A 26,560-nucleotide genomic window follows, 5' to 3' on the forward strand; every position below is an offset into this window, starting at 1 on the left:
GCGGCTGTGTTTGTCCTAGGGCCAGGGTTGACATCTGATAGGGAATTGTAAGCAATTAGAGAAAATCTCACCATGCCTTCCTTCATTTAATTCTTTTTTTTTTTTAAGATTTATTTATTTCTCACCCCTTTCCCCCCCATTGTCTGCTCTCTGTGTCTATTCGCTGTGTGTTCTTCTGCATCTGCTTGCATTATCTGGCAGCACCGGGAAACTACGTCTCTTTTTTGTTGCTGCATCAGCTCTCTGTATGTGCGGTGCCACTCCTGGGTGGACTGTGCTTCTTTCACGCGGGGCGGCTCTCCTTGCAGGGCGTACTCCTTGCACGTGGGACATCCCTATGCAGGAGGGCGCCCCTGCGTAGCACGGCTCTCCTTGCGTGTGGGCCAGTGCACGACATGGGTCAGGAGGCTCTGGGTTTGAACCCTGGACCTCCCATGTGGTAGGCGGATGCTCTATCAGTTGAGCCATGTCCGCTTTCCCATTTAATTCTTCAACCAGTTTAAAGTTAACGATTTCATTGTCCTTTGTGTTTCTCCAGCTTCCGATTGTCGAAAAGATAAGAACCATTGCGCAGTCTGTCTATGGAGCCAAAGACATAGAACTGTCTCCTGAGGCCCAAGCCAAAATAGATCGTTACACGCAACAGGTAAAAAAAAAAAAATGTACCTTTTGGGAGCAGGTGCAGCTCAGTGGCGGAGCTCTTGCTTCACAAGTATGAGGTCCCGGGTTCAATTCCTGGAACCTCCTTAAAAAAAAAGTACCTTTAAGAAAAGAATCCACCTTAGGCTTTTGAAATGAGCACCTTGACTTGAGGACTAGGTGCACTTGACAATCTATTTCATGTCCTCAAAGATTGCGGGAATATCCCAGGGTCTTGACTCTATCTGGAGCGTGGTGGTGGGTGTATAACGTATAGCCCCTCTGATATACGCACCAGGGACTTCTGTGCTTAGAGGCATGTCTGATACAGGTGGGACACATTTGTAGGTGATGTAGTGCGTGGTCTTTGGTGTAGATGTGCAGCCAGAGTGAGGTGACCTGGGGTGCTTCCTCCTCATTACAAGCCTCTGATTCCCTTAAAAACGCTAGCCTGGTGTCAGGATGGCAAGTCTCACTGTGGCATGTAAAGACGGGGTCATTGGGCGTCTGCTGAGATGGCTCACCCGGGTGGAAGGCTCCCTCATGGTCTTCCTCTAGAGAGTGACAGAGGCAGCTGGGTGCGTGGCTGTGATCCAGCACGACAAGGTTCACGTTTAATCGACCCCATCGCTACCTGGACAGCCACCCCAACCACAAGGACCGCACGACCGGAATGTCCTGTCCCGGGGAGGCCTGATGAGACAGAAGACAAACGCCCTCAAGAGCTCGTTGGCCAAAGACCTTCGTTAGGAGGATCGGTGGTCTAATTATTTGTAATTCTCCAAGCCTGCAATCCTATTGCAAATCACAATCTGACATTCCGTTGTAGGCTACCATTGCAGACAGAGGGTCCTCCCAGGGTTGGTAAGACTGTCGGGGACTTGTTTTTCTCTCGGAATTGTCCATGTGTGCTCTCTACTTGTCCTTTAAAAAGAGGTGCCCAAACACTGCCCTGCCTGCTGGCATAGTTCCAGGGTGAAATGTTCAAATTTTCAAATAAGGTCAGTGTCAGAATTTTTAGTAAAACTATGTAAATCCCTGATGTTTCAAATATTGGTAGGAGTAAGACTTGCTCCAGAGAGTTGGCATCAGGATGCAATGATTCCATACCTGTAAATCATTTACATCTGGCCCATATTAGATGTTCAATCAATGCCAGCCACAGTGGAATGTTAAAAAACCTATATAAGGACTTTTATGGTAATATAAAGCCTTTCGTCCCCTTTTTTCAGTTTTAACATGTCTTTTGCAAAGGACTGTGGTGTGGTATGTGGCAGAGTGGGTTTTTTAACAGCCCTACTGGGCAAAAATTTAAATTAGCCAACTTATGTCCCTTCACAGAAATTATTTCAGTTATTTGATTTGTGAAATCTAAAATTCTAGATACCATTTCTCTAGAGCAATTGTGATTGTCCCTAGCAAAATCCTTATCAGCACTGAAGAGAAGGGGTTTCAAAGACAATGGCCACTGATACTCTGAAATCTCCTACGTAGTTTTAAGTTGAATCATAAGAATTGCTCATGGCTTACTTCCGACGGCGACTTTCCTCCCAAGGGGATATTTCTTAAGAGTTCTGTGTCAAGTGCACGGCTCCAGTGAATGAGCCGCGAGTCCCTGAAGGAGCCCTGTGTTCCGTTGACTCAGAGCCGGGCTCTGGGACAGTGTCCTTCTCATGAACTGCCACGCGTGACTTCCTGCCCTGTCACCGCGCGGACTCTGGGCCAGGCTGAGCCTTTGGTCCTTCAAAACCAGAGGCTGACAGAGTCACCGCCTCGTCATCGCTGACCGTAATCGCAGATCAAGTAGCCCTGAGTCATAAACAGCACAGAGGGCCCTTTGCTTCCTGACCCCCTCCAAGAAATGGTGAGCAACGCGGCCGGCCGCCTCCTTCCGGAACCTTCCCCCAAGATTCCCTTTCGGCGTCTCGGCTATTGAAAGCACTGGAAAGTGGCTTCCACTGCTGCCTTATTGGGAAAGAGCCACACTTTCCCCCTGAACACGTGCGCGGTGCTGCCTGCCCTCGAGGAGGGTCCCCGCGCCGGGAGACGCCCCCGGTCTGCTCTCTAACGGCACTTAGATGAGTTTGGGCCCCTTCTTGTTGTGCTTGAATGGGCAGTGAGAGGCGCCCACCTCCTGGGTGCCCGGCCCTGAGCCGACGTCCAGCCACCCCCGGGATTGGATGGCACGCTCCGACCTGCCGCTGGTGCTCAGGGAACACCTGTCCCTCCCTTTCCTACAGGGTTTTGGAAACCTGCCCATCTGCATGGCAAAGACCCACCTTTCTCTGTCGCACGAACCTGACAAGAAAGGGGTCCCGCGGGGCTTCATCTTACCCATCAGCGACGTCCGGGCGAGCATCGGCGCTGGGTTCATCTACCCCCTGGTCGGAACGGTAAGGGAACAACATTCTCCAGACACCTTCTCCTTCGGTGTTGTCCAGACGCCCGGATTCTTAGGCTCTGCCACCGTTTTGTATGTCATCACGTCTTGGGGAGACATTAATTGTCTTCTGCTAATTTTCTAAACGCCTTCTCCCACGCACGCACAGAAAAACCCCCTGCCTTTGTGATTTGGGGTCTGGCTTTAGGTTGTGTTTAAGGTCCCAATGCTGTGACACCGATTCCCCCTTCTAGGACGTGGAGGAGAGGAACTCGGGAAATTCAGAGTGTCTTTGAAAAGGTGGTAGAGTGCCAGAGTATCGGGCTTCTCAGCCTTTCACACCATGTGTTCAGCAGCGTTCTACTGGCGAGACGGGGTTTACAGAGGCGACAACCCAGGCTGGAGAGGACCAGCCCCCCACCCACCCCCACCTAGGGCTGGGCTGTCGCTGTTTCACCCTGGAGTCCGTCTTTTTCAACACATGGGCAGGGACCTCGGCCTTAGGACATTGGTGGACCCCATACGCTCTTGTTTGGGACGCCGTTGTGATGTTTTGCTGTAGGATTGATTAGGTTATTTCAGGTTGTCTGTGGTGGGGGGAATGGAGATGGGCAGAGAAATGAAAGCTTATCAGAGTGTGTAAACGCTCCGGCGATGGGCCTCAGTAAAAAGCCCTTCCCTCCAAAACCATCAATGGTCTAAAATTTGACTTGTCATTAAGGGAATGTTCCTTGACTAGATGCAGAGCAAAGAGATTCTAAATCATCATCGCTGTTGTCACTGGTATTATTATTAATACAAATGGATCACAGCCCAAACAGGAAATGATATGGTATTTTTTAATAAAATGTGTGGCTCTACTGTATGCGAACAAAACAGTGGGTAGATAAAACGTGCAGAATTCTTGCCTTGTGTTTTACACCAGTTTAACCTAATATTGGACAGAATGGTTTCCGTAAGCGAGTTTTGGATTCTAACTGTACGTGCGGCATGGAGATTCTAAGAGTGAAGGTAGGGAAGTGGACGTGGCTTAACTGAGAGAGCGTCCGCCTACCATATGGAGGGTCCAGGGTTCGATACCCAGGGTCTCCTGTCCCATGCGGTGAGCTGGCCCACGCGCAGTGCTGCTGCGCGCCAGGAGTGCCGTGCCAAGGAGGGCTGTCCCCTGCGTACGGAACCCCACGTACAAGGAGTGCGCCCCACAAGGAGAGCCACCCCGTGCGAATAAAGCCCAAGTTGCCCAGGAGTGGCACTGCACACACGGAGAGCTGACGCAGCAAGATGACGTAGCAAGGTGACGCAACAAAAAGAGACACAGTTTCCCAGTGCTGCCTGATAATACAAGCGGAAGCAGAAGAACATACAGCAAATGGACACCAAGAGCAGACAACAGGGGGGAAGGGGAGAGAAATAAATAGATCTTTAAAAAAAAAAGAGTGAAGGTAGGGCATGGATTTGAGCAGCACAGCGGTACCCACCGAGGACTGGCTGGCACTCCAGATGCCCTCCAAACGGCAACCGCTGGCTCTGCTAGGGGTGAAGGAGGGCGACAGAAGAACATTCCAGAATGTTTCACATAGGATGCCACCTCCAAACTGGGGCAATGGAGCGAGTTCCATCTCAAAGGCACAGAAGGCATAACACTCCTTCCTGGGGTGGCCCAGCGTGGCTGGAGTTGGGAGGGGGCAGGGAGCCCGAGAAGGGGGCTTGGGGCAGCAGGACAGGGCCAGATTCTGAAGGGTTTTGAATGCCATCCAAAGGAACTTGGCCTTTGTCCCATCCGCTGGGGAGTCACTGTAGGGTGTGCTTTTTAGAAGAAGAATGTGGCTTGATTTATAATTTGGAAAACGAACTCTGGCAGCAACATGGAGAACGTAGAGGAAGGAAAACCAGAGCCAGGGAGCCAGTTGTCTGGAGGCGAGGCCAGAGATGAGCCGGGTGGGAGCAGATCTGGGGAGGAGCCGCGGATCTGACGCGGACTTTCAAGGTCACCGGCGCGTGGGGGTCGGGAAGGGGCAAGTTCCCGGCTTGGTGGTCTGCGTGGCGCTGCCTCGGCCGTGACTCAGGAAGAAGCCGGATGTGAGTCCAGCCTGGGCACAGCGGATTCGAAGGGTTGGCAGAACCTGGGAAGACCACGTAGCCACGAATCCATAGAAATACGTGCACAGCCCTGGGGTGGGGGGGAAAGCGGGGGGCAGGCCTGCGAGCATAGAGGTGCATGGGCAGAGGCGAGGCTAAGCAGACGGGGGCGCAGGAAGAGAGCAAGGAGGACACCCCAAAAAGCACCTTCCGGCGCAGACTGGGGGTGCAGCGGTCAGAGGCCGGGGAGGAGCACGCGAGCGGAACCGGCAGCCGTGGTTGGCGGAAGGGAGAAGGGCTCTGATAAAATGGGTTCTGAGCGCCGTCGGGGGTCACCAGGCGTCAGCGACCCCAAGAAGGGATTGACTCAGAGGGACGCGAGGAGGCTCCTGAAGGGGGTGGGGGTACGCCCAGGCTTGGTTGTGGTGGCGGCTGCCTGACCCTAGCCCTTTCAGAACTGGGGGAACGATGCCCCTAAAGAGGGTGCATTTTATTGGGGGTCATTTCAGGAGACCCCAGTAAGCTGAACTGGGTCCTGAGCCAAGCTCGCTTTATATTCCTAAGACTATTCTCAGCACTCGGGGTCCCCTTTACTTCCTCCATGCGGGTGCTTACTTAACAGTAAGAGTGCAGGGAAGCAGCTGTGGCTCGTCTGCTAGAGCATCCACCTACCATATGGAGGGTCCAGGGTTCAAACCCAGGGCCTCCTTGACCCGTGTGGAGCTGGCCCACACGCAGTGCTGATGCGCGCAAGGAGTGCCCTGCCACGCAGGGGTGTCCCCCGCTAGGGGAGCCCCACACGCAAGGAGTGCACCCGTAAGGAGAGCCGCCCAGCGTGAAAAAAGCTCAGCCTGCCCAGGAATGGCACTGCACACACAGAGAGCTGACACAGCAAGATGACACAACAAAAAGAAACACAGATTCCTGGTGCCACCGATAAGGATAGAAGCGGTCACAGAAGAACACACAGCGAATGGACACAGAGAGCAGAACTGGGGGCGAGGCGGAGAGAAATTTTTAAAAATTAAATCTTTAAAAAAAAAAAAGAATAAGAGTGCAGTGGGCCACAGGGGCCCAGAACCAGGGGGAGACAAGCACCGTGGCGGCACCCGCACAGAACGTGGAACGTGGCCATAGCCGAGGAGACATCGAGCCTCGTGCTTTGTACCGTCTTGCCCTCTTCCAATTCCAGACCCCGCAGTAGGGCACCCGGCAAATGTCCTTCGTGCGTCCGGCCAGCCCGTGTGCTTGAAGCGCTCTGCCCAGTCTTATGGGAAGCAGCAAAGTCAAGACATTTTTTCCTTGTCAGGAAGTCTACAGCGAGTGGAGGTTGATAGGAGAAGTGGTTTCAGTGTTGCCTGAGTCAGCCAGAGGGGTGCTGATGCAGAGCGCCAGAGCTCTGAGGGCTTTTATAGAGAGTATTTATTTGGGGTAGATGGCTTACAGTCTAACTCAAGGTGTCCTAAGAGGTTCCTTCTCACCCATAGTCATTGGCCACGTGTTGAAGCAAGATGGCAGGCAATGGATGTGAGGGTTCAGCCTTCCTCTTCCCTCTTAAGGCTCCGTGGTCCCAGCTTCTTGTGATCTCAGCTGTAGGCCGGAGGGCTCGTTTCTTTCCCAGCCTGCTCAGCTGCTCAGGGCGCTGGTCTCTTCAGCTGCAAACTATCAGGCAAATGTCTCATCTCTCTTTCCAGGGCTGTGTCTGTGGAGCTCCCTCTTCCTGCATATCTGCTTCTGTGTTCTTGGTTTGAGCGTCTGTTTAAAGAGCCCACCAAGGGGGGGCGGGCACTCAAGGCAAGTCACCTTAATGACGTGATTGAATCAGAGCCCTAATCTTAACATAGTTTAATCAAAGGCATCTGAGCTGAATCTAATACAATCAAAGGGTATCACACCCGGGGGAACAGACCAGTTTACAAATACAGTCTATATCTCTTTTAGGAATTCGTAAATAATGTCCTACTGCCACAGGTGTAAAAATGTTGACCTTTTATCGATACCTAAATGAGTTTCTGCACATTGAACAGTCATTCAGTACAAGTCATAGTATAGTCTTCGGAGTCACTCACCCCGCTCATCTCCAGATGAGCCTGTCTGTCCAGCCTGACGTCACTAGCTGCCGAATGAACATGCGGAGTGGCCCTCGAGTTGCAGCCGGGGCCACCTGGATTTCCCACCAGCCCTTGGCCGCTGTTATCTCCTCTCCCAGCAGTGCCTGAGTTCCTCTGTGGCCACGGGGAGGGGACAGGGGGTCAGGGACAGTGCACTGGGGCAGAACCCTCCGGGGACAATTGAGGGTGGGGGACCAGGAAGGAAGCCGTGTGTGACCACAGTTCTAGAGGTCAGCAAACCGTCGCTCCAGGGCTGCAGCCTTCTAGGCTGCTCTCTGTGACAGAGCCGGCCGCGGGGGGCTCTTCAAAAGGGCAGGGCTGGGTTTACCCTCGCCCGGCCCCATGCCAGGTCCGCCACGGAGGGGCTGGGATGCTTCTAGCACCGAACGCCGTGGGGTAGTCAGAGCGCGATGATTTCCACCGCCGTGACCAAGGAGAGGAGAGGGGCGCCCTGGGCGTGAGAAGGTGCCAGCTTGTGCTCCTTCGGGTGCCTTTGAAACACCTTTCCAGCTCTGCGTGCCCTAAGGGAGGCCCTCAAATCAGAAAGATTCATTCTTCCACAGTGGCCTTTCATTCATTCATTCATCCACGTGCAAAGTGCTTCAAGCCACATGCAGATGAACCAGACCCAGTTGTTTCCTTCCAGGCTTTACCGCAAAGAGAGAAACCTCTTGGGGTGACCTCGGGGAGGCGGAGAGCGCCTTGCCCCACCCACGACCCTCCAGGTCTGAAAGCGGGGTCCGCACAAGCGATTCCCTCCCCAGCAGTTCAGATGGCAGCGCTGCTGAGCGGGCGCTCACACGAGGAAGTGCTGCCGAGGTCAGCAATCGCCTCCTCCGCATTTAGCAAGCCACGTCTTTACTTTCACCCTCTCTCTCTGGTTAGAGGCCACCCTTTCCCACCCTTTATTTATTTCGTCGTGCCCCTATTTAGTTGATATTGGTCAACACAAGAAAATGATAATAGTTAACAATATCAATGCGAGCGGTAGCCTCACCCCTACGTTTTGTGCCCCGTGATGTTTATAGCAGCCCCTACTTAACGGATTGCTCAGCGTATGGGCGCCGAGAGCCTGCACTACCCGTCTCCCCGTTTGGGCAATTTTCCACCATGATTTAAGGTAGCTAATCTGGCCTTCCTAAAATCGCTCTCTGCATTCCCAGTAAACCTCATGTGTGTTTTTTGGCTCCATTCTTTCCATCGTGTTATTCAGAGTCACAAAATAAGATTCTTGCCCAGAAGAAGATCACTTAATATATTTTTTAATGAGAAATAGCTTATCAAAAATGGATCTTTGATGCCCAGAGAAAGAGCAAATTTGTTTTGTTTTGTTGAGGCACTGGGGCTGGGGATGGAACCTGGGACCTCATATGTAGGAAGCTGGCGCTCAACCACTGAGCCACATCAGCTCCCCTGAGTCAGTTTTTTTTTTTTTTCTTTTGCTATTTGTTGTTTGATTTTAGGAAGCACTGGGGACTAAACCCAGGACCTCCCGTGTGGGAAGCAGGTGCTCAACCACTTTGCGCTACATCCACTCCCTCAAATGGTTTTTAAGACTTTCCAAGCCTTTATTTTACATATTACCCTTTTATGTTTCCAAAATTCCTTCAAAGTGTAGGGTTTATCATACTCAGTAAATCTAATAGTGTATGAAACTTCTCAAAAACAATTTTATGCCAAAAAAAAACTTAGATTCAGGTGGTCTTTGTCTCGTAGTCACTTTGTTTTGATATTGTCTCTGAGTTTCCACAATTTACAAGGACTGTTTAATCATTTGGCATAAATTCCATGAAATAAAAATGTAATGTGTAAGCAGAGTATATGAAATTATATTGTTGAGAAGTAAATTATATTCTATATGGAAATATCCATATAGATATGGAAATATCCATATTTTTCAAATAGCAACATCTTAACACTGACCATTGAGAAATAGGAGTCAATTTTTTTTCTTCTCTTTACATTTCTGCTCATTTCGATTTACTACATCGAGCATATATTACTTCTATAATATGGAAACACAATAAACAGAGAGATGATATATTAAAAGTACTTGGGGGGAAGCAGATTTGGCCCAGGGGTTAGGGCTTCTGTCTACCACATGGGAGGTCCGCGATTCAAACCCTGGGCCTCCTTGACCCGTGTGGAGCTGGCCCATGCGCAGTGCTGATGCGCGCAAGGAGTGCCCTGCCACGCAGGGGTGTCCCCTGAGTAGGGGGGCCCCACGCGCAAGGAGTGCGCCCCATAAGAGAGCCACCCAGCACGAAAGAAAGTGCAGCCTGCCCAGGAATGGCGCCGCACACATGGAGAGCTGACACAACAAGATGATGCAACAAAAAGAGACACAGATTCCTGGTGCCGCTGATAAGGATAGAAGCGGACACAGAAGAACACACAGCGAGTGGACACAGAGACCAGACAACTGGGGCAGGGGGAGAGAAATAAATAAAAAAATAAATCTTAAAAAAAAGAAAAGTACTTGGGGGGGGGCCAGATGTAGCTCAAGTGGTTGAGTGCCTGCTTCCCATGTACAAGATCCCAGGTTCAATCCCCAGTACCTCCTAAAAACAAACCAAAAAACCAGCTCATTGGGGAGCAGATGTAGCTCAGTGGTTGAGTGCCTGCTTCCCATGTCCGAGGTCCTGGGTTCAATCCCCAGTAACGCCTTTTTCAAAAAAGAAAAGAAAAAATGTACTTGGGAAAAAAGTGTAACCAGGGCCAAACAGTTGCATAAAAGTCGGGGAAGCTCTCCACGGCCTGGGGGATCTAGCTGTGTCCCCGCCCCCCCCCGACTGTCCATGCGTAACAGCGGGGAAGTTGGGGTGCCGAGGACGGGGCTAGAACGTCTCCCTAAGACGCGCTCTCGAATTGAGCTTGTCTCCCTCTGTGTCACGAGGGCTGGCCCCGCATTCTGCTAAGGAAATGCACGGCTGTTCCCACGTCCTGGTTGGGGGCGCTGGGGAGCGGAGCCCCTTTCTTCCCACGGGGCTTTCTTCATCACAGATGCGTTTTCAAAGCCATCGGCAGCGCTTGGCCGAGGTTGAGCTCCTAGCACAAGGCCGTTTGAAGCTATTTTCAGGGTCTTTGTCTCTTTTCCTTTGATCTCCGATTAAGGCAGTGAGCGAGGGCCTTGGAGAGCCCCAGAGTAAAACCCTGCCTTCTTGGCAGCCCCGGGCCACAAAGTGACAACTCCGGGGGCCCTGTGGTCTGGTGGCTGCTTGTGACATGAGTCTGGGCAAGAACCTCGGGTTCGAGCCGTCTCGCCCGTGGGCGGGCTGAGACACCCCACAATGTGTGCATGGCCAGCAGTGCCATGGAGGGTATCTCCCCGGGGAAGGCTGGCAGCTGGACCTTCGGTGCTCGAGTTACCCGGATGGAGGGAGAAGCGTGTTTTGGCTGGGGGGTGGGAGACCTGTAAGATCTGCCAGGGCCTGCGCGGCATGGTTTTATAAATGTGTTTTTCTCCCACTGCGATCGGTCTGGCCAGCCCCCAGCAGCACACAGGGAGCCTTTCCCAGGCACCGGGGACCCAGATGATCCGCAGGAGACCCACCAGGGCACCCGGAGAGGCTGGGGTGGCCCTGCCGTCCCCTCCCATGCCCCTGACCCGGCCGTGGCCGGCGCAGGTGCGCCGCTGACCTCACCGCCCGGCCTGGCCCTGGAGGACAGGAAACGTCTGGGGCGCGTGTGGGAAGTCCCTGATGTCACCCACGGCCCGCGCTGGGGGGGGGGGGGGGAAGCGGCACTGCCCGGGGAGGGGGGACGGCCGCCCCCACCCGGCCGCCGCTGCCCTCCTGGCCTTTCTCACGGATGCCGTCGGCACACGTTGTTTTCTGTTCTCCTCCCTCTCCTGGAAAAGAACGCGCCGGCCCCCTGCGACCCCATCCGGCTGCGGTGCTGTGGCTTTCCCTCTCCCGGGGGACGGCGCTCTCCCCCTGCGCAGCCCTGCTTAGGGACTCCTGGCTGTAAACTCGCTCTGGTACTCCCTGAAGGGGGATTCGTTCGGACCTGGCAGGTTCAAAGCACACGCGTGTCTGCTCACATTTTCCGGAGGTTGATGGCCGGTTGTGTGGAGGAGAAAGTGAATGTTCATTCCCTGAGCTCCTTTTATTTTCATATTTTTGTTTTTTACTGGGCACATATGAAAAAGTTTTGATTCGTACAATAGATTTGGTTCATCGTCATGCAGTCGTCCGGTGTTTGTCCTTTCGTGTCTGGCTGGTGTCACGTGACGTAATGTCCTCCGGGTTCATCCATGTTGTCATCTGCTTTATGACTCTCTTTCTTCTTGCGTAATTTTCTCTCCTGTGAGCGCACCCCAGGTTGCTTATCCAGGTTGAGGCACAGCTGGGTTGTTTGGCAATCGTGAATAAAGTGCTAGGAGGACAGTCGTGCCGGTGCCAAGCTCCTTTTAAATGAGAAGTGTGAGCAGGAGGGAGCCCAGAGGTCCCGAAACCCCCTGGGAAGCCCCCTCCCGCCCTCTCCCTGCCCTCCCTTCCTCCTCACCCCTACCCCCCCAGTCCACGAAGAAACCTTCCGCCGTGGAAGAGAAGCCTCTGCCAGGACCCTCCTCTTCCCGCCCTGCCCTGGCTGGCCCCCGGCACCTCCGCCTCTCCTCGCGCACCCACCCGGGGAGACGCACACCCGGCGCCCGGGGTCATTCGAGTCGTCACGTCCTCATTCCTGGGGAGCTTGTCCGCTTCCTGCTGGCCCCTCACCCTCGTCCTGCATAACCGTTTCCTGCTCTCTCCGGGCCATTCCGTTCCCTGGCACAGGCCGCCCCCCTCAGCGACGCCCGGCGCCCGGTGCCTTGGGAGGAAAGCGCCCCGCGGGCCCGGGCACAGGGGCTCACGCTCCTCCTCGGATGCTGGGTTCAGGGGACAGGATCGTTTCCAGGAACCTCTTAGCGTCCCAACGAGGGAAGAGCCGCGCCGTGACTTGGGGCAGTGGCCGTCACCTGCCTGTCCCAGAACTGCTCTGGGTCTGTCCTCTGCTCTGGAGGCTCTTTGCCACCCTGGTTCGGTGCTGGCTTATCTTAGCCTAAATGTGAAATCGCTTGAAAGGCCATCAGCCCGGGAGGCAGGCTGAGTCACCAGGGGCCAGCTGTTCTTCTGATCGCGTGGCGTTTTGAAACCCGCCGCCCTTCCGTTTCCACGAGTGGGCTTGGTCTCTCCTTTCTGCCAACCTGGAGAAGTTGTGCCGACACAGCGTCCACCCCACAGCTGGCCCGCTGCACGGGCCTGGCCAGTCACCGGCGAAACCCCGGCCCGTGTCCACGTGGCTCTGCGGCCCGCTTGTTTTCTTGCCCTGCTCCTCGTCTGGATTCGTCACGTAAAATTGGCATCCCGGCTCGAAACTTCTGAAAGACACCCGCAAAACTTCCTGGCCTCACAGAGTTTCTCTTTATTCTGTGCCTCTTTTCTGCATTAGTTATACTTTTTTTTTTTTTTGCGATTAGCTTTCTTATTTCTTTTTTTTTTGTTTTTAAGATTTATTTTTTATTTATTTCTCTACCCTCCCCTCCCTGCCCTATTGTCTGCTCTTTGTGTCCATTCGCTGTGTGTTCTTCTGTGACCGCTTCTATTCTTATCAGTGGCACCGGAAATCTGTGTTTCTTTTTGTTGTGTCATCTTGTTGTGTCAGCTCTCCGTGTGTGCGGCACCATTCCTGGGCAGGCTGCACTTTCTTTCACGCTGGGCGGCTCTCCTTACAGGGCGCACTCCTTGCACGTGGGGCTCCCCTACACGGGGGACACCCCTGTGTGGCATGGCACTCCTTGCACTGCACATGGGCCAGCTCACCACACGGGTCAAGGAGGCCCGGGGTTTGAACCTTGGACCTCCCATGTGGTAGACGGACGCCCTAACCACTGGGCCAAGTCTGCTTCCCCAGCTTTCTTATTTTTAAAGTAACTTTAGATTACATGAATGTTACATCAAAAATAGAGGTTTTGTGTGATCTCTGTATCTTTAAAAAATTTATACATATAGGGGATTCCCATATACCCCATCTCCTCCCCCTTCCACACTTGCCCCCATTAACATCTTTCATTTGTGTGGTTTATTTGTTACAGTTGATGAACACATATTGAAGCATTTACTAACCATGGAATATAGTTTACACTTTGCACCATATAATTTTATAGGTTTTGACGAAATGTATAATGCCCTGAATCCGTCATTGCAGTGTCACACAGGATACTTTCAGGCACATAATCCGAGAGACCTAAGCCATTTATACAAGGACTATAAAATGATATGAACCAAAATGCCAGTTTTGCAAATTAGCCAGGCCTCCCGTTGTCTCAGTGTGAAGGTTTGGTGAGGATAAATAAAAAGAGAAGCTGGCCTTAAAAGAACAATGTCACACTTTAAAACTGGGGCTTTAATTTTAAAAGAATATGTAATTGATGACATCTGGAACTCATAGCAGTTCTGGGCTTAACTTCAAATGGGTTTTTATCCACCGATGGATATCAGATTAGACGTTAAAAGAAATCAATAACTTGACATGTGTCTCTGTAAAATACTTGCTATGTGCTGGGTGTCATTGAAAATCCCAAACATTTTAAGCCTTGACAGTTCCAAACATTTTAAGCCAACAAGTACAGCCAAGACCTAATTAGATCAGGGATCACAGGCCCAGTGGGTATCAGGGAAATAATATGTGTTGAGGTAAGTGTTCAAATGAAGGGATTGTAGGAAGTCCTTGGAAGACCGGAATGAAAATTCTTAGCCACATTGCTAACTGCCTCTAAGAATTTGCTGGGCTGCCAGCATTGTGCTTCCACTGGCCATCTGTCAAAAGGGAATTGCACTACTCAGGAAAAAACCTGGGTCTTGGGTAAAAAGTAGCCGAGCCAGGAGCTGATGTGGCTCAAGCAGTTGGGCTCCTGCCTCCCACATGGGAGGTCCTGGCTTCAGTACCTGGTGCCTCCTAAAGAACACGAGCTGACGCAAACAGCTGATGCAATGAGCAGGGAGCAGATGTGGCTCGGGTGGTTGGGTGCCTGCCTCCCACATGGGAGGTCCTTGCTTCAGTTTCCTCTGCCTCCTAAAGAAGACAAGCAGAGGCAACGAGTAGACGGACAAGAAAGCCATCTCAGGGAGGGACAGGGAGCAGCCAAGCCTATCACCAATGTCAGCCTCCTCTTTGAGAGTCATCCCAGCCTCAAGAATCATCTGGAGAGAGTGTTGCACCCATGAATCTACCATCCGACTCCCTACTTGCCCACATTTCTCCTCTGAGCTCTCCAGCTCCCAAGCCTGCCCCCAGGACGAAAGTTGGGAGTCAGGGCCTCTGTGGCACCCACCAGAACATATTTGCCCAGCTCCAGGCGCTCCGTTCCATACTCCAGCATAACCCTCGTGTGTGCGCTGCCACCCTCTGCGAAGCCCGTTAAGCTCACGTCTTCTCTTTGGGCATCCCATTCCTTACAGAACCGCCTCATCCCGGTGGGTCCTGCTAATCCAGGCTCCCCAGGGTGCGAGGTGCCCCTTCTGGAAGTCAGGGAGACCCCATGTTGGAGCCTTCTGAGTGTGGTGGTGGTCTGCCAGCTCACAGAGCCGGAGGGGAGCTTTCAGGAGCCCTGTGCCCTGGGAACTCGCACGGACTACCGTCTGGGCTCACATACCAAAAGAAGTCCATCCTTTAGGGAGAGATGGAGAGGCTCAGATCCCACCCACCACCTCTCCTCTTGACTCCCACCTCCTGGAACCCGGCCCTCGCCTTCTTGTTCAACTTCAATTCCATGAGGCAGTAGACATTTTCTTTTTTGAGACACCAGGGCCAGAGATTGAACCCGGGACCTTGTACGTGGGAAGCCGGCACTCAACCACTGAGCCACATCAGCTCCTTGATATGGTTTTTCATTTGTTTGCTTGTTGTTTGTTTTTGTTTTCAGGAGGCACTGGGAATCAAACCCGGGACCTCCATGTGGGAGTCAGGTGCTCAACTGCTTGATCTATATCCGCTCCCCCAAATACATTTTTTAAAAAGCAAATCAATTTTATTGCTACATATGAACAAAGCATACAGTTCTTCCAAAGTGTACAATCAGTGGTATTTGGTATAATCACAGTTAGGCATTCATCACTTCATTATTAAAATTATTTCCATTATTTCAATAATAATAATAAATAGACAAACAGAAAAATTCTTCACCTCTCAATCTCTCTACGGTTCCCTTGCTGTACATAGCTGCTACTTCTGGCTATACCTGCACAATTATTTATTTATTTATTCATTCTATGCCCACCACCACCGCCGTGGTCTGCTCTCTGTGCCCATTTGCTGTGTGTTCTTCTGTGTCTACCTGTCCTCTCTTTAGGCAGCACCGGGAACCAATCCTGGGACCTTCCAGAGTAGGAGGGAGGGGCTCAATCTCGTGCGCTACCTCAGCTCTCTGGTCTGCTGCATGTCTTCTTGTCTCTCCTCTGTGTCTGTTTTGTTGTTGTTGTTGTTGTTGCTGTTTTTTAATTGTATTTTTTTGAAGATACATAGATCACAAAAAATGGTACATTAAAAAATACCCACCCAACTCCTCCCATATCAACAACCTCTTTCATCATTGTGGCACATTCATTGCATTTGGTGGATACATATTGAAGCACTGCTGCACCACATGGATAATTGTTTACATTGCAGTTTACACTCTCCCTTGGTACATTCAGTGGGTTATGGCAGAATATGTAATGTCCAGCATCTGTCTCTGCAATATCATTTAAGACAACTCCAAGTCCTGAAAATGCCCCCACATAACATCTCTTCTTTCCTCTCCCCACCCTTGGCAACTACTGTGGCCACTTTCTCCACATGCTACAATTTCTTCCATTACTATTCACAATAGTCCTATAGTAGAATAGCAGTAAATCCACTGTAATCCATATTTTATTCCTCCGTCCTGTGGACCCTGGGATGGTGATATCCACTCCACCTCTAAATCGAGAGGGAGCTTAGATCCCATATAGATGCAGTTCTCTTGCTTGCAGTTATAGGCCCTCTCGGTTCCCTGGTGTGGTGGTTGACCATCTTCACCTCCCTATTAGCTGGCCTGGGTAAGTCCAACGAACCGGAGAGTAGGATTTGAAACTCTGCTGAGGCTCAGGGACCAGCTGGCACATGGCCAGTCCAGAGATTTCATGTCTACTGAGTATACACCAACCCATCACCAACCACAGCTTCAGTAAAAGTGACAGAAGACGCATGTGTAGAAAGGTCACATCTGAGTCGAACTCCATCACACCCAGGAACACAAATTCCAAAGTAGGGCCCACTGTAGAACCTGTGTGTCTCCATAGCCCTCAGGAGCACCAGTACCTGGGGTTGTATATACTTTGGCTGTCTCTTGGATCCTGCTGAGATGTGAGTAAGCATGACCCCTCTAATGACTGCTTGATTCTTTTTTGAAGACTCTTAGCCATATAAACTCATTTGTCTTTACCATTATCTCCCTTTTATTCAAGGTCTTTTTCTAGTTGCATCACCAGCTAGTGACTGGTAGTATCTCTCAGTGCCAGGGAGGCTCATCCCTGGGAGTCATGTCCCATGCTGGGGGAAGGTATTGCATTTATATGCTGAGTTTGGCTTAGAGAGTGGCCAAGTTTGAGCAACATGGAGGCTCTCAGGAGGTAACTCTTGGGCACCTTCAGCTCTAGGCCTAGTTGAAATTTCAGACACACAGGCTTATAAGCATAGTAATCAGTCTCAAGGGCTGATCATTAGACCATCCTTCTTCACTGGTCTTTGCCCTTGCACTAGGGGGTTGTTGCTGTTCCTTTGGGGAATGTGACAGAGCTCCCCTGGCTGGGAACTCAGCACTCCTTCGTTGTCATTGGTAACTGTAACTACTATGAAAATACCCAACAAATATCCGAACATGTTTATATACTCTATATACATGCCTTAGAAAACTCTCTCCCAGCAATGTGTCCCCCATCAATAACATCTGACACCAGTGTTCCTCCCCTGCCATAGTTGAGCCCCTCTGAGGTCCAAAACTTCAAAAATGAAGTCTAATATATTGCCAAATTCAATTAGTAGGAAAATGAAATAGTAATGATTGGTCTGAAGATGAGAAATAGAATACATACTAATTTAGAAAAACTAAAATAAAGTAAAAAATAAGTTGGGGTATTAAAAAATGAAAAATACCATAAAGCTTTGTTTTTGACATGTTGCCTTTCATCACTGTAATAGGTGTTGCCTTGTATGTACAGTGGCAAGGCAATTTCTTTCATTCCTTCCTCAGTGTCTACATCCTTTTTTTTTGTTTAATTTTTAATTTTGTCTTCAAAAAGGTTTTAGGTCACAGTAAAGTCACATATACAATATAGGGGACTCCCCATGTATCCACATCAAACCCTTTACCCCCTTCCCCAGCAATGATCTTTTTACATGTGAATGTTATATTTGCTGTAGCAGATGTACAGATATTGAAACATAGCTACCAAACATGGTTCCATTTTGGTTTATGTTGTGGTTTATATTTTAGACTGTATAATTTTCTAAATTTTTAGTTACATTATGGTGTGCATTATGGTTTACATTTCAGCCTATAGACTTTTATACATTTTTGGTGTAATTTAACATGGCCTGAATCCATCATTGCACAATCTCGCGGAACACTTCCATTGCCTCCCCGTTACCCTACTTCCATCTATTCTACTTCTTTCTCCTCCTGCCACGCACGGCCCACAGTGACAACCAAGCTTTACCACTTAAAGGACCAAATTCACAGATACTTGCAGCAATGCCGAGGGCTTGACACACTAGACTGTCCTTCCCCATTGGGAGCCACCAGTTCTCACGAAAGACACAATTCCCTATGTTTGAGGACATCAGGCCTCCCAGGATGAGGATACACCTTCCCACTCATTGTATGGGTCTCCACCCAATGACGTAACACACTGTGACAAGATGAGCCCTCACACACTCCCTAGAAGCCACCCCTGTGCCAGATGCCCGCCATTAAGCACCTTACACAAGTAACCCTTCCTTATTATATTTTCTAAAGAGTTTTCTCAACATTAGGATTTCAACCACATACCTGACAATTTCCCATGTTCATCTGCTTCTCCCAACCCTCTCCTGAATTCCTTGGGCCATCTGACCCGTCCTCCCAACCCTAGCCCCCCTCAAGCCCGCAAAGCCCCACCCAATAGTAGTGCTTTGCCCCACTATGCCCCCGTCTTATCCCTTCCCTGTACATCTACTTACCTCCACTTTATCATAGATCCCACCCATGTAGGTGTCAGCTCACAACCTTTCTCCCCCCACCAATTTCCTGTAAGCCTATCATCCAGTCTCTGGCTCTCTGAGACAGCTTGGTTTACTTACTTCATATCAGAGAGGTCATGTAGTGTTTGTCCTTCAATGCCTGGCTTGCTTCACTCAACATAAGGTCCTCAAGATTCATCCATGTTATCCCATGTGTTTGTACTGTATTCCATCTTATAGCTGAGCAGTATTCCATTGCATGTATGTTTTGTGTCTGTTTTTGTTGCATCATCTTGTTGCACCAGGTCTCCACTTGGGCCAGCTTGCCACGCAGGCCAGCACTCCGCTTGGGCCAGCCCCCCACGCAGGCCAGCTCGCCTTCACCGAGAGGCCCCAGGAATCGAACCCTGGACCTCCCATATGGTAGACGGGAGCCCAATTGCTTGAGCCACATCCAATTCCCTATTTATGAATTAAGCACTTTTCTGAGATATAGGCACATACCATGCGATCTATCCCAAGTGTGTAATTGATGGCTTTTAGTATAATTGCAGTGTTGCGCTTACATTTGCGTGAGCATGCTTGGACTAATAATGGACCTACAGGTCGAATGTGCCACGTGACCAGACCGCAGGGCAGCACCGCCACTCGTGGGCTTGGTCCTCCTGCTGCTGCTGCTGCTGAATGTCACGGTAGGAACAGCCAGTTCCCCCCACAGGCCGGACACTCTACCAAACAGAGACGCGCTCACAGCCCCTCAGCCCCGTGGGTGCTGTGATCGATGGCCCAGGGGAGCCGGGGGCCCCTGTGGGCCTGAAGGCTTCGGAAACCTTTGCCCGAGAATAGCCCGGCCGCCGGCCGTCTTGCGACTTCCCTCTGGATCGGGGCGGCGTGGGTGCGCGGGGCACGGCGTGTGGGTGCTGAGGCTCATCCCGTGGATCCGTGGGATCTGGATGCGTAAGGCAAGAAAACCTGAGAACGTAATACCCGCCCGGCGAGCACCGTGTGCTTTGCGGGAGAACGGCCGAGGACAAATGCAACACCAAGTCAGGGGCGCAGAGGCCACCGCGGGAAGGTGGACCCCAAGGCGGGGTTGTGAAGGGTGTTCCTCGGCGTCACGACTTCCCCCCGGAATTGCATGGGCAGCGCCCTAGGGAGGCCCGCGGCGCCCACAATCGAGGGCCTGGGAGGCCAGCGGCGGTCCGAGTGGATGGCGTGGCCGGGGAACCCCATGTGGTGCAGGCGGCAGGAGTGACGCCTGCTTGACTCGTGGACCCAGAGGAAGCAAAGAAGGTGCTTCCCTGCAGGCCGTTAGGCTGGTGACAGCCTGCTGCAATCAGCTCACAATAGGTGGGCTTGAAGGGAAGGCAACACAGAACTTTATGAAATAAAGGGACAGAGAGAGAGACACAGGAGAGGAGATAAAGCTGGGACCAGGGGACTCACAGCTTCTGGAAGTGAGAGCCTCAACCCTAGTTTCCACCTTGTATTTATTGGGAACTACCAAGCAGCTGTTTGCTATTAGAACTGCAACATCATCTACAATAATAGGGAACAACTGCAACATCTACAATAGAACAGGTGTAACGTTTACAATAAGGAACATGTCAGCCAGTGTCCCACAACAACAGCCATGTTCCTGGCAACCCAGCAGCCCCTTGGAAATTAGCTTCTGGGGTTCAGGAGAGGCCAGAGCTGACGTTTGGGATTGGAGTGCACTGGGATTACCAAGGCAGAAGAAACACAGACCCTGCTTGAAAGATGCATGGGGGCGGGGGGCATGCGTGCAAATCGGGTGTTTCTGGGTGCCGAGATGCAAAAGGACACGGGTGAGGGGTGGCCCGTGCTCCTGGGGAGAGGGTGTGCCGTGGAGCACCTCCCCAGGAGTGCGCTTGAGCGTCGGAAACAAGAGTGGAAGTCTATGCATGGGAGGTCACCCCAGGCCAAGCAGTGGGCCCCCCCCACGATGCACCTTAGAGGTTGAACTTGACCCCAAAGGCAGCAGGGGCGAGCGTCGAAAGCCCCCGGAGCCCCAGTCCGCGTTGCCTTCTGTGCAAACCGTGGCCCTGGCCAGCCTGCCGCCCTCGAGGCAGGGGCTCCCCACCTTTTCTTATTATTAATTTTAAAGAAGCTTTAGATTGCATCAATAGAGGGGACTCCCATATGCCCACCCCCTCCCCTCCCACACTTTCCCTGTTACCCGCATCCTTCGTTAGTGTGGTCCGTTTGTTACAATTGATGAGCCCATATTGAAGCATTGCTACAAGCAGGGTCTTGGGTTTACCTTATGGTTTACACTGCATGGCTCAGGGACATTATTTGCCACCTTTCTTGGAACAAGTCAGTGCTAATGAGTTCCCCCCTCCCCGGTGGCTAGTGGTTGGCCCCTGCGGCGGGATGGCTCTGGTACTAGTAACCAGGAAGGCTGGACCAGTAGAATGGACTGCTCCAGCCCGGGCAGGGCGGGGGAATGGGTGGCTTCTGAGCGGTGATGGGACCTCCTCTCCTGGGGGTGGTGAAATGGCAATTTCCAGATCCATTTAGCCAGTGTGCCTTAGTCATTTGGTTTCTTTTTTTTTTTTTTTAATATTTATTTTATTTATTACTCCGTTCCCTGCTTGTTTATACTCGTTGTCTGCTCTCTGTGTCTGTTTGATGTGTGCTTGTCTTTTTAGGTGACATCGGAACTGAACCCAGGACCTTGCATTTGGGAGGGAGGTGCCCAATGGTTTGAGCCTCCTCCACTCCTCACTTGTTGTGTCTCTCATTGTGTTTCCTTGTTGTGTCTCTTCATTGCACCGTCTCGTTGCGTCGGCGCACCGTTCCAACCTGTTACATCAGCTCGCTGCCTTGCTCGTCTTCTTTAGGGGGCACGGGGAACTGAACCCAGGACCTTGCGTGTGGTAGGTGGGTGCCCAACTGCTTGAGCCACGTCCGCTTCCCCAGGAATTTGGTTTCTTAATGTGCTATTTGCCACAAGTCAAACAACTTTTTAAGTTGCTTCTGTAGCTCGGTGGTTGAGCACCTGCTTCGCATATACAAGGTCTCGGGTTCAATCTCCAGTGCCACCTGGAAAAAAAAAAAGCTGCTTCAAACCTCATGATACGAATAAATACATTGTCCAGAATTAAGAGAGGTGATTTCTTCTCAGTTTGACACCACACGGTATTTGTCAGACTTGTACATGAGAATTCTATGTTTCCACCTTGCTTTTATATCATAGTGATTCTAGGGCCCAGTAGCTGGGGTTTCTTTTCTCTTTTTCTGTGGCATGGTTGACATCTTCCAAGTGGCAAAGCGTTAACTTGTCATCAGAGCGGTAAAATCACAATGACGTGAAGAATTCTCTCTTGTAAACTAACATTCAAGGGAAGCGTTCAGTCCCAGCTCTAGTTTTAAGAGACAGTTTTGAGTTTTGGCCTGAAAATATTTGTTACCCCTCATGACATCCGTGTGCTGCAAAAGTGTCGTTTCTCCAAATCAGGGCCCAGGTGTTGCTTCCCGGGTTTATGCTTAATGAACTTAGCAAATTGCTCATTTGTAATCCTTCGTGCCATTAAAAAAAACACTGATTTGATCAAAAAAGCTTTCCGCGTGGGTAAAAACCACCGGATCGGTAGTTGCAAGTTCTTTCTTATGTGGAAAAACTATAGCTGATTTTCTTCTTAGAGCTGTTTTGACAGCTGGAAATTGTTATTTTAATTTTGATGAGTTTATCATAAAGGGTGGAATGTGCTCCTTTTTGGAGATGGAGAAGCTTTGGCAAGGAGGAAGGAGAGAGACCAAACCACAGCCCAATGGGGCTCCAGGGGGAGAGCCAGCGGCCGCTTTGAAGCCCTTTGAGCTTTCCTTTGAGTCATAAATTGGCACCTTCTATCTCTCTTTGAGGTAGGAAATAGTTCAAACAGAAAAAAAGTGACTGATAGAACCACATACATCCCTGGAAAACGAACGGGTTTCATGAAGAATAACAGCATCCGGTTTATAGATTTGAACTTCAGAAGGAATTCTTTTATTTGGACAATAAATAGTTAAAAACGTCTGTAAACTTTGGTGGGGAATCTCTGCAGTATTGGGAAAAAAAACAAACAAACAAGCAAGCAGAAATCCTTTCCCAGCCCTTCTCTGGGCTCACAGATTCAAGCTGAGGCCCCTGATGGCCTGTTCCAGCTCAGCTCGACTCGCATCGTCCCCCAGCTCTCCCCGCTGCTAGGTGCTGCATCGGCGTGTCGTTGCTTTAAAGACAAATATTCTGCCCATACTACTTCAGCAAACTGTTTGCAGATCTTCCACTGTTCTTTTTTAAAATTTATTTTTAATTAATATTATATAATTTTTATTTCTCTCCCCTTCCCCGCCCCCCCCAGTTGTCTGCTGTCTGTGTCCATCCACTGTGTGTTCTTCTGTGTCCGCTTGTATTCTTGTCAGTGGCACCAGGAATCTGTGTCTCTTTTTGTTGCGTCATCTTGCTGCGTCAGCTCTCCATGTGTGCGGCGCCACTCCTGGGCGGGCTGCGCTTTTTTCGCGCAGGGCAGCTCTCCTTACGGGGTGCACTCCTTGCACGTGGGGCTCCCCTACGTGGAGGACACCCCTGTGTGGCAGGGCACTCCTTGAACGCATCAGCACTGCGTGTGGGCCAGCTCATCACACAGGTCAGGAGGCCCTGGTTTTGAACCCTGGACTTTCCATGTGGTAGACGGACGCCCTATCCATTGGGCCAAATCTGCTTCCCTCCACTGTTCTTTTTCTTTGGCATCTTTATATTCTTGAACATATCAGCCAACCTCTTTCTATCCGCAGAATAATCGGTATTTTTCTCTTGTAAAGGTAATGTAGAATCTGGGGCAGACTCCCTGAAAAGTTTAAGGATAGTAATATCTGGAAAGTTTCAAGATCTGATAGTTGTCCCTAGAGACACATGATGATTACTTCTGTAGCCATTGAAAATGATGTTTATGAAGACTGTTAAATGACTTGGAGAAATAACTGATTTGTTACTTTGGGGGGGAGATGAGATAGAGCATGATGTCAACAATGCAGTCATGTATGAAAAAGCCAGCAGAAATCAAGGAAACCTTAAATAAATTATAATGGCACTAAAAATAAAAAACCTCTTAAGACCTAACATTTATTGCGCACTTCCTAGGTGGTAGGCAGTGTCCTGAACTCTTCGTGCGTATTCACTCATTAAATGCTCAGAGCCCCCTTTGGAGCCGAGTAATACACTTTCCCTGTTTTGTACTTGGGGAAACTGATACACAGCAAAGTTAAGTAACTGCCCTGATCATCAAGCTACAACCCCAACCCTACCTCTCAAAAATATTACACCACCTCCGTGCTGATTAGACGGTTTTATTTTCACATCTATGCGTTACTACCATAAATGGCTTCAAAAATGTTCTGGTTTTTTTCACTAATATCATTATTTTTGCAGATGATGTCCAAAACCTTTGCTTGATACCCATTAACTCCGTATAATCTTTAAAAGTTTAGTAGCTTAGCAGACATTTTCTAACCAATTTATCCTATTGGTTAGCAGGACACTGTGGTGCTCAAAGGGAAAATACTTAAGTGTGCCTTGTTGAGATCTTCATGCCTTTTCTTTTCTTTTTTTTCTCATTTTTTAAAAAAATGTTACATTAAAAAAAATAAGAGGCCCCATATAACTCCCACCCCGTCTCACCCCCCTCCTCCCACATCAACAACCTCTTTCATCATCACGGCCCATTCCTTGCATTTGGTGAATACATTTTGGAGCACTGCTGCACCACATGGGTAGTGGTTTACATTGTAGTTTACACTCTTCCCCCAGTCCACCCAGTGGGCCATGGCAGGACCGATTGACTCTTCTCAGTCACTATAGCATGAGCCACATTTGGGGGCATGGATCTTGGAGTGTCTGTCACCCATTAGTGAGTGTACATGAAGCAGGTCCAGAACTGTTTTCTAAGAGACACTCTGACATGTCTCCCTTTGGGGTCGATCGAGAGACTTGAATCGGTTCCTAAATTTTACAGAAGTACTCCAAACCCTGTGGGCATTAAGATTGATCTGCTAGGCTTAGGAAGATGGCCATGATGAAACGGAGTTGCTCCATGCCATTGCCGGAGGTATAACCTTGAACTACCTGATGCCAAGTTCTCAGCAAAGGTCCGCTTGGGAAATGGTATTCCTGGAAAACTAAGAATCTACAGTCTGTCCGTTCCCGGGGAGACAGTCTAGTTTTTGTCCCCAGATCAAGGTGACCCTCGGGGAACTCTGCATTGAAATTACTTTCAGTGACATTTTCTTGGCATCCAGCCCTCGTCCTCTTTTGAAGGGCAGTGGTGCTGGAAGAAGCAACCTGACCAACATGCACTGTCCTCTCGCTCCGTGGCCCCTCTCAAAAACTTAGAGACGGGGAAGTGGACTTGGCCCAATGGATAGAGCGTCCGCCTACCACATGGGAGGTCCAGGGTTCAAACCCAGGGCCTCCCAACCCATGTGGTGAGCCGGCCCATGCGCAGTGCTGATGCGCGCAGGGAGTGCCGTCCCACGCAGGGGTGTCCCCCACATAGGGGAGCCCCACGTGCAAGGAGTGTGCCCCTTAGGGAGAGCCACCCCACGCGAAAAAGTGCAGCCTGCCCAGGAGTGGCGCTGCACACACGGAGAGCTGACGCAGCAAGATGATGCAACAAAATGCAACACAGATTCTGGGTACCGCTGACAAGAATATAGGTGGACACAGAAAAACAGCGAATGGACACAGAGAGCAGACAACCGGGGGGGAGCAGAGAAGGGGAGAGAAATAAATTAATTAAATAAATAAATAAATCTTTTTAAAAAAAAACAACTCCAAGAGATGAGCGTCATCTGGGCCCAGTGGGGCTCCTTGGGGCCTCTCTGGCCGGCTGGACTTCCTCTATTATGGCACTTAGAGCTCTGAGTTACGAGGTCTGGGTACTTGTCTGTTTCCCCAAAGATGCTAAGTCCTGGGAGGGTGGGGGCAGTTCTTAGTCATCTCAGGCTTGGTGCCGAGTCAGTGTCCAATAGTTGGCTGAATGAATTTCTCCCAGGCTTAAGAAAGTTTTCTTCTTGTTTTTGTTTCTTTGTTTGGGTTGTTTTGGTTCTTTGCTTTGCTTTATTTTCTTTGTGTCTTCCCCTCTGGAATGGAAATGGCTTTTCCTTATCAGCAAGGCATATGCTATAGCTTAAATGTCTTTTCGTTTGCACTTTGGTTGCCAGGAAGCTCTAAAACTCATCAACAGCTCAACTCCTGGAGGATAAGTTCAACTCAACTCATCCTTGTAGCATGCCTGGGCCATGTATCTTCTTTCTCACCGAATGTTGACTCTTATTCCGTGTGTGTTTTCCGTGATCATAATTTCTGTCCATCAAATTTTAAAATTTTATTCCAAGTTCTTGACTGACGTCCATCTGCCGGAATGGACCTACCAGAAGATCGGGAGCAAAATATAAATAACGGTGCCACCAGGATGCGTCAGGAGACCTAGACATCTCACCCAAGAGTCATACACACATCCAGGCACAATAGGGCTGTATCCCCACCTTACCTTCCTCAATAATAGTCGTACTTTGAGGAGAGCAGTGCACAGCATCACGTCCCTGCGTTTTCCTTGAAAACTCGGGTACAAGCTCGTGCTTCTTCCTTGAGGGTTTGCTTTTAGCCTCTTGCCTTGCTCCGCTTCCATACCCAGTAAGAGCTGCAGCTGATTCGTGTTTTATGAAATACAAATAGCTCCAGAACGGAGAGAAGAGGGAGCCACGGGTCTCGTGCCAGGAGCCTGGGGGAGCTGGTAAGAGTGTGAAGTCGGGGGGCCTTTGCCTGGTGCAGCCCGCTCTTCGGAGCTTGTGGGTCCCCTTTTCAGCAATGCGTGCTGTGTTTGGCTCGCTTTTAAGGCTGCGCTGTGGGCTGTCACCCAGCCGGAATCATTCATTCGGGGGCCCGTTTTCAGCATGATCGATGGTAATTAGGCTCCAGAAGCCCATTTAATCTTAGAGAAAGCTGGACCATGAAAATCACGATTTATGGGGCTGCGTGTGACCTGGTCCTCTCCTTCGGGAGGATGCCCCACTGCTCCCGGGATGGCCCTGCTCGGCCAGCCGGGGCGGTCAGCGCACACAGGCTCGTCCC

The 26,560-nt window shown here is 50.5% G+C and overlaps 1 protein-coding gene across 1 annotated transcript in view; it reads left to right on the plus strand.

Annotated features, from left to right (window-relative positions):
- MTHFD1L (methylenetetrahydrofolate dehydrogenase (NADP+ dependent) 1 like) overlaps positions 1-26,560 on the plus strand; it is a 204,680-nt gene that overhangs the window by 139,847 nt on the left and 38,273 nt on the right. The window contains exons 25-26 of the mRNA XM_058289725.1: positions 539-646; positions 2,880-3,032. Of these exons, the coding sequence (XP_058145708.1) occupies positions 539-646; positions 2,880-3,032 (261 nt within the window). The remainder of the gene's footprint in view (positions 1-538; positions 647-2,879; positions 3,033-26,560) is intronic.

The sequence above is a fragment of the Dasypus novemcinctus genome, chromosome 28 (assembly GCF_030445035.2).
Source record: "Dasypus novemcinctus isolate mDasNov1 chromosome 28, mDasNov1.1.hap2, whole genome shotgun sequence".
NCBI lineage: Eukaryota > Metazoa > Chordata > Mammalia > Cingulata > Dasypodidae > Dasypus > Dasypus novemcinctus.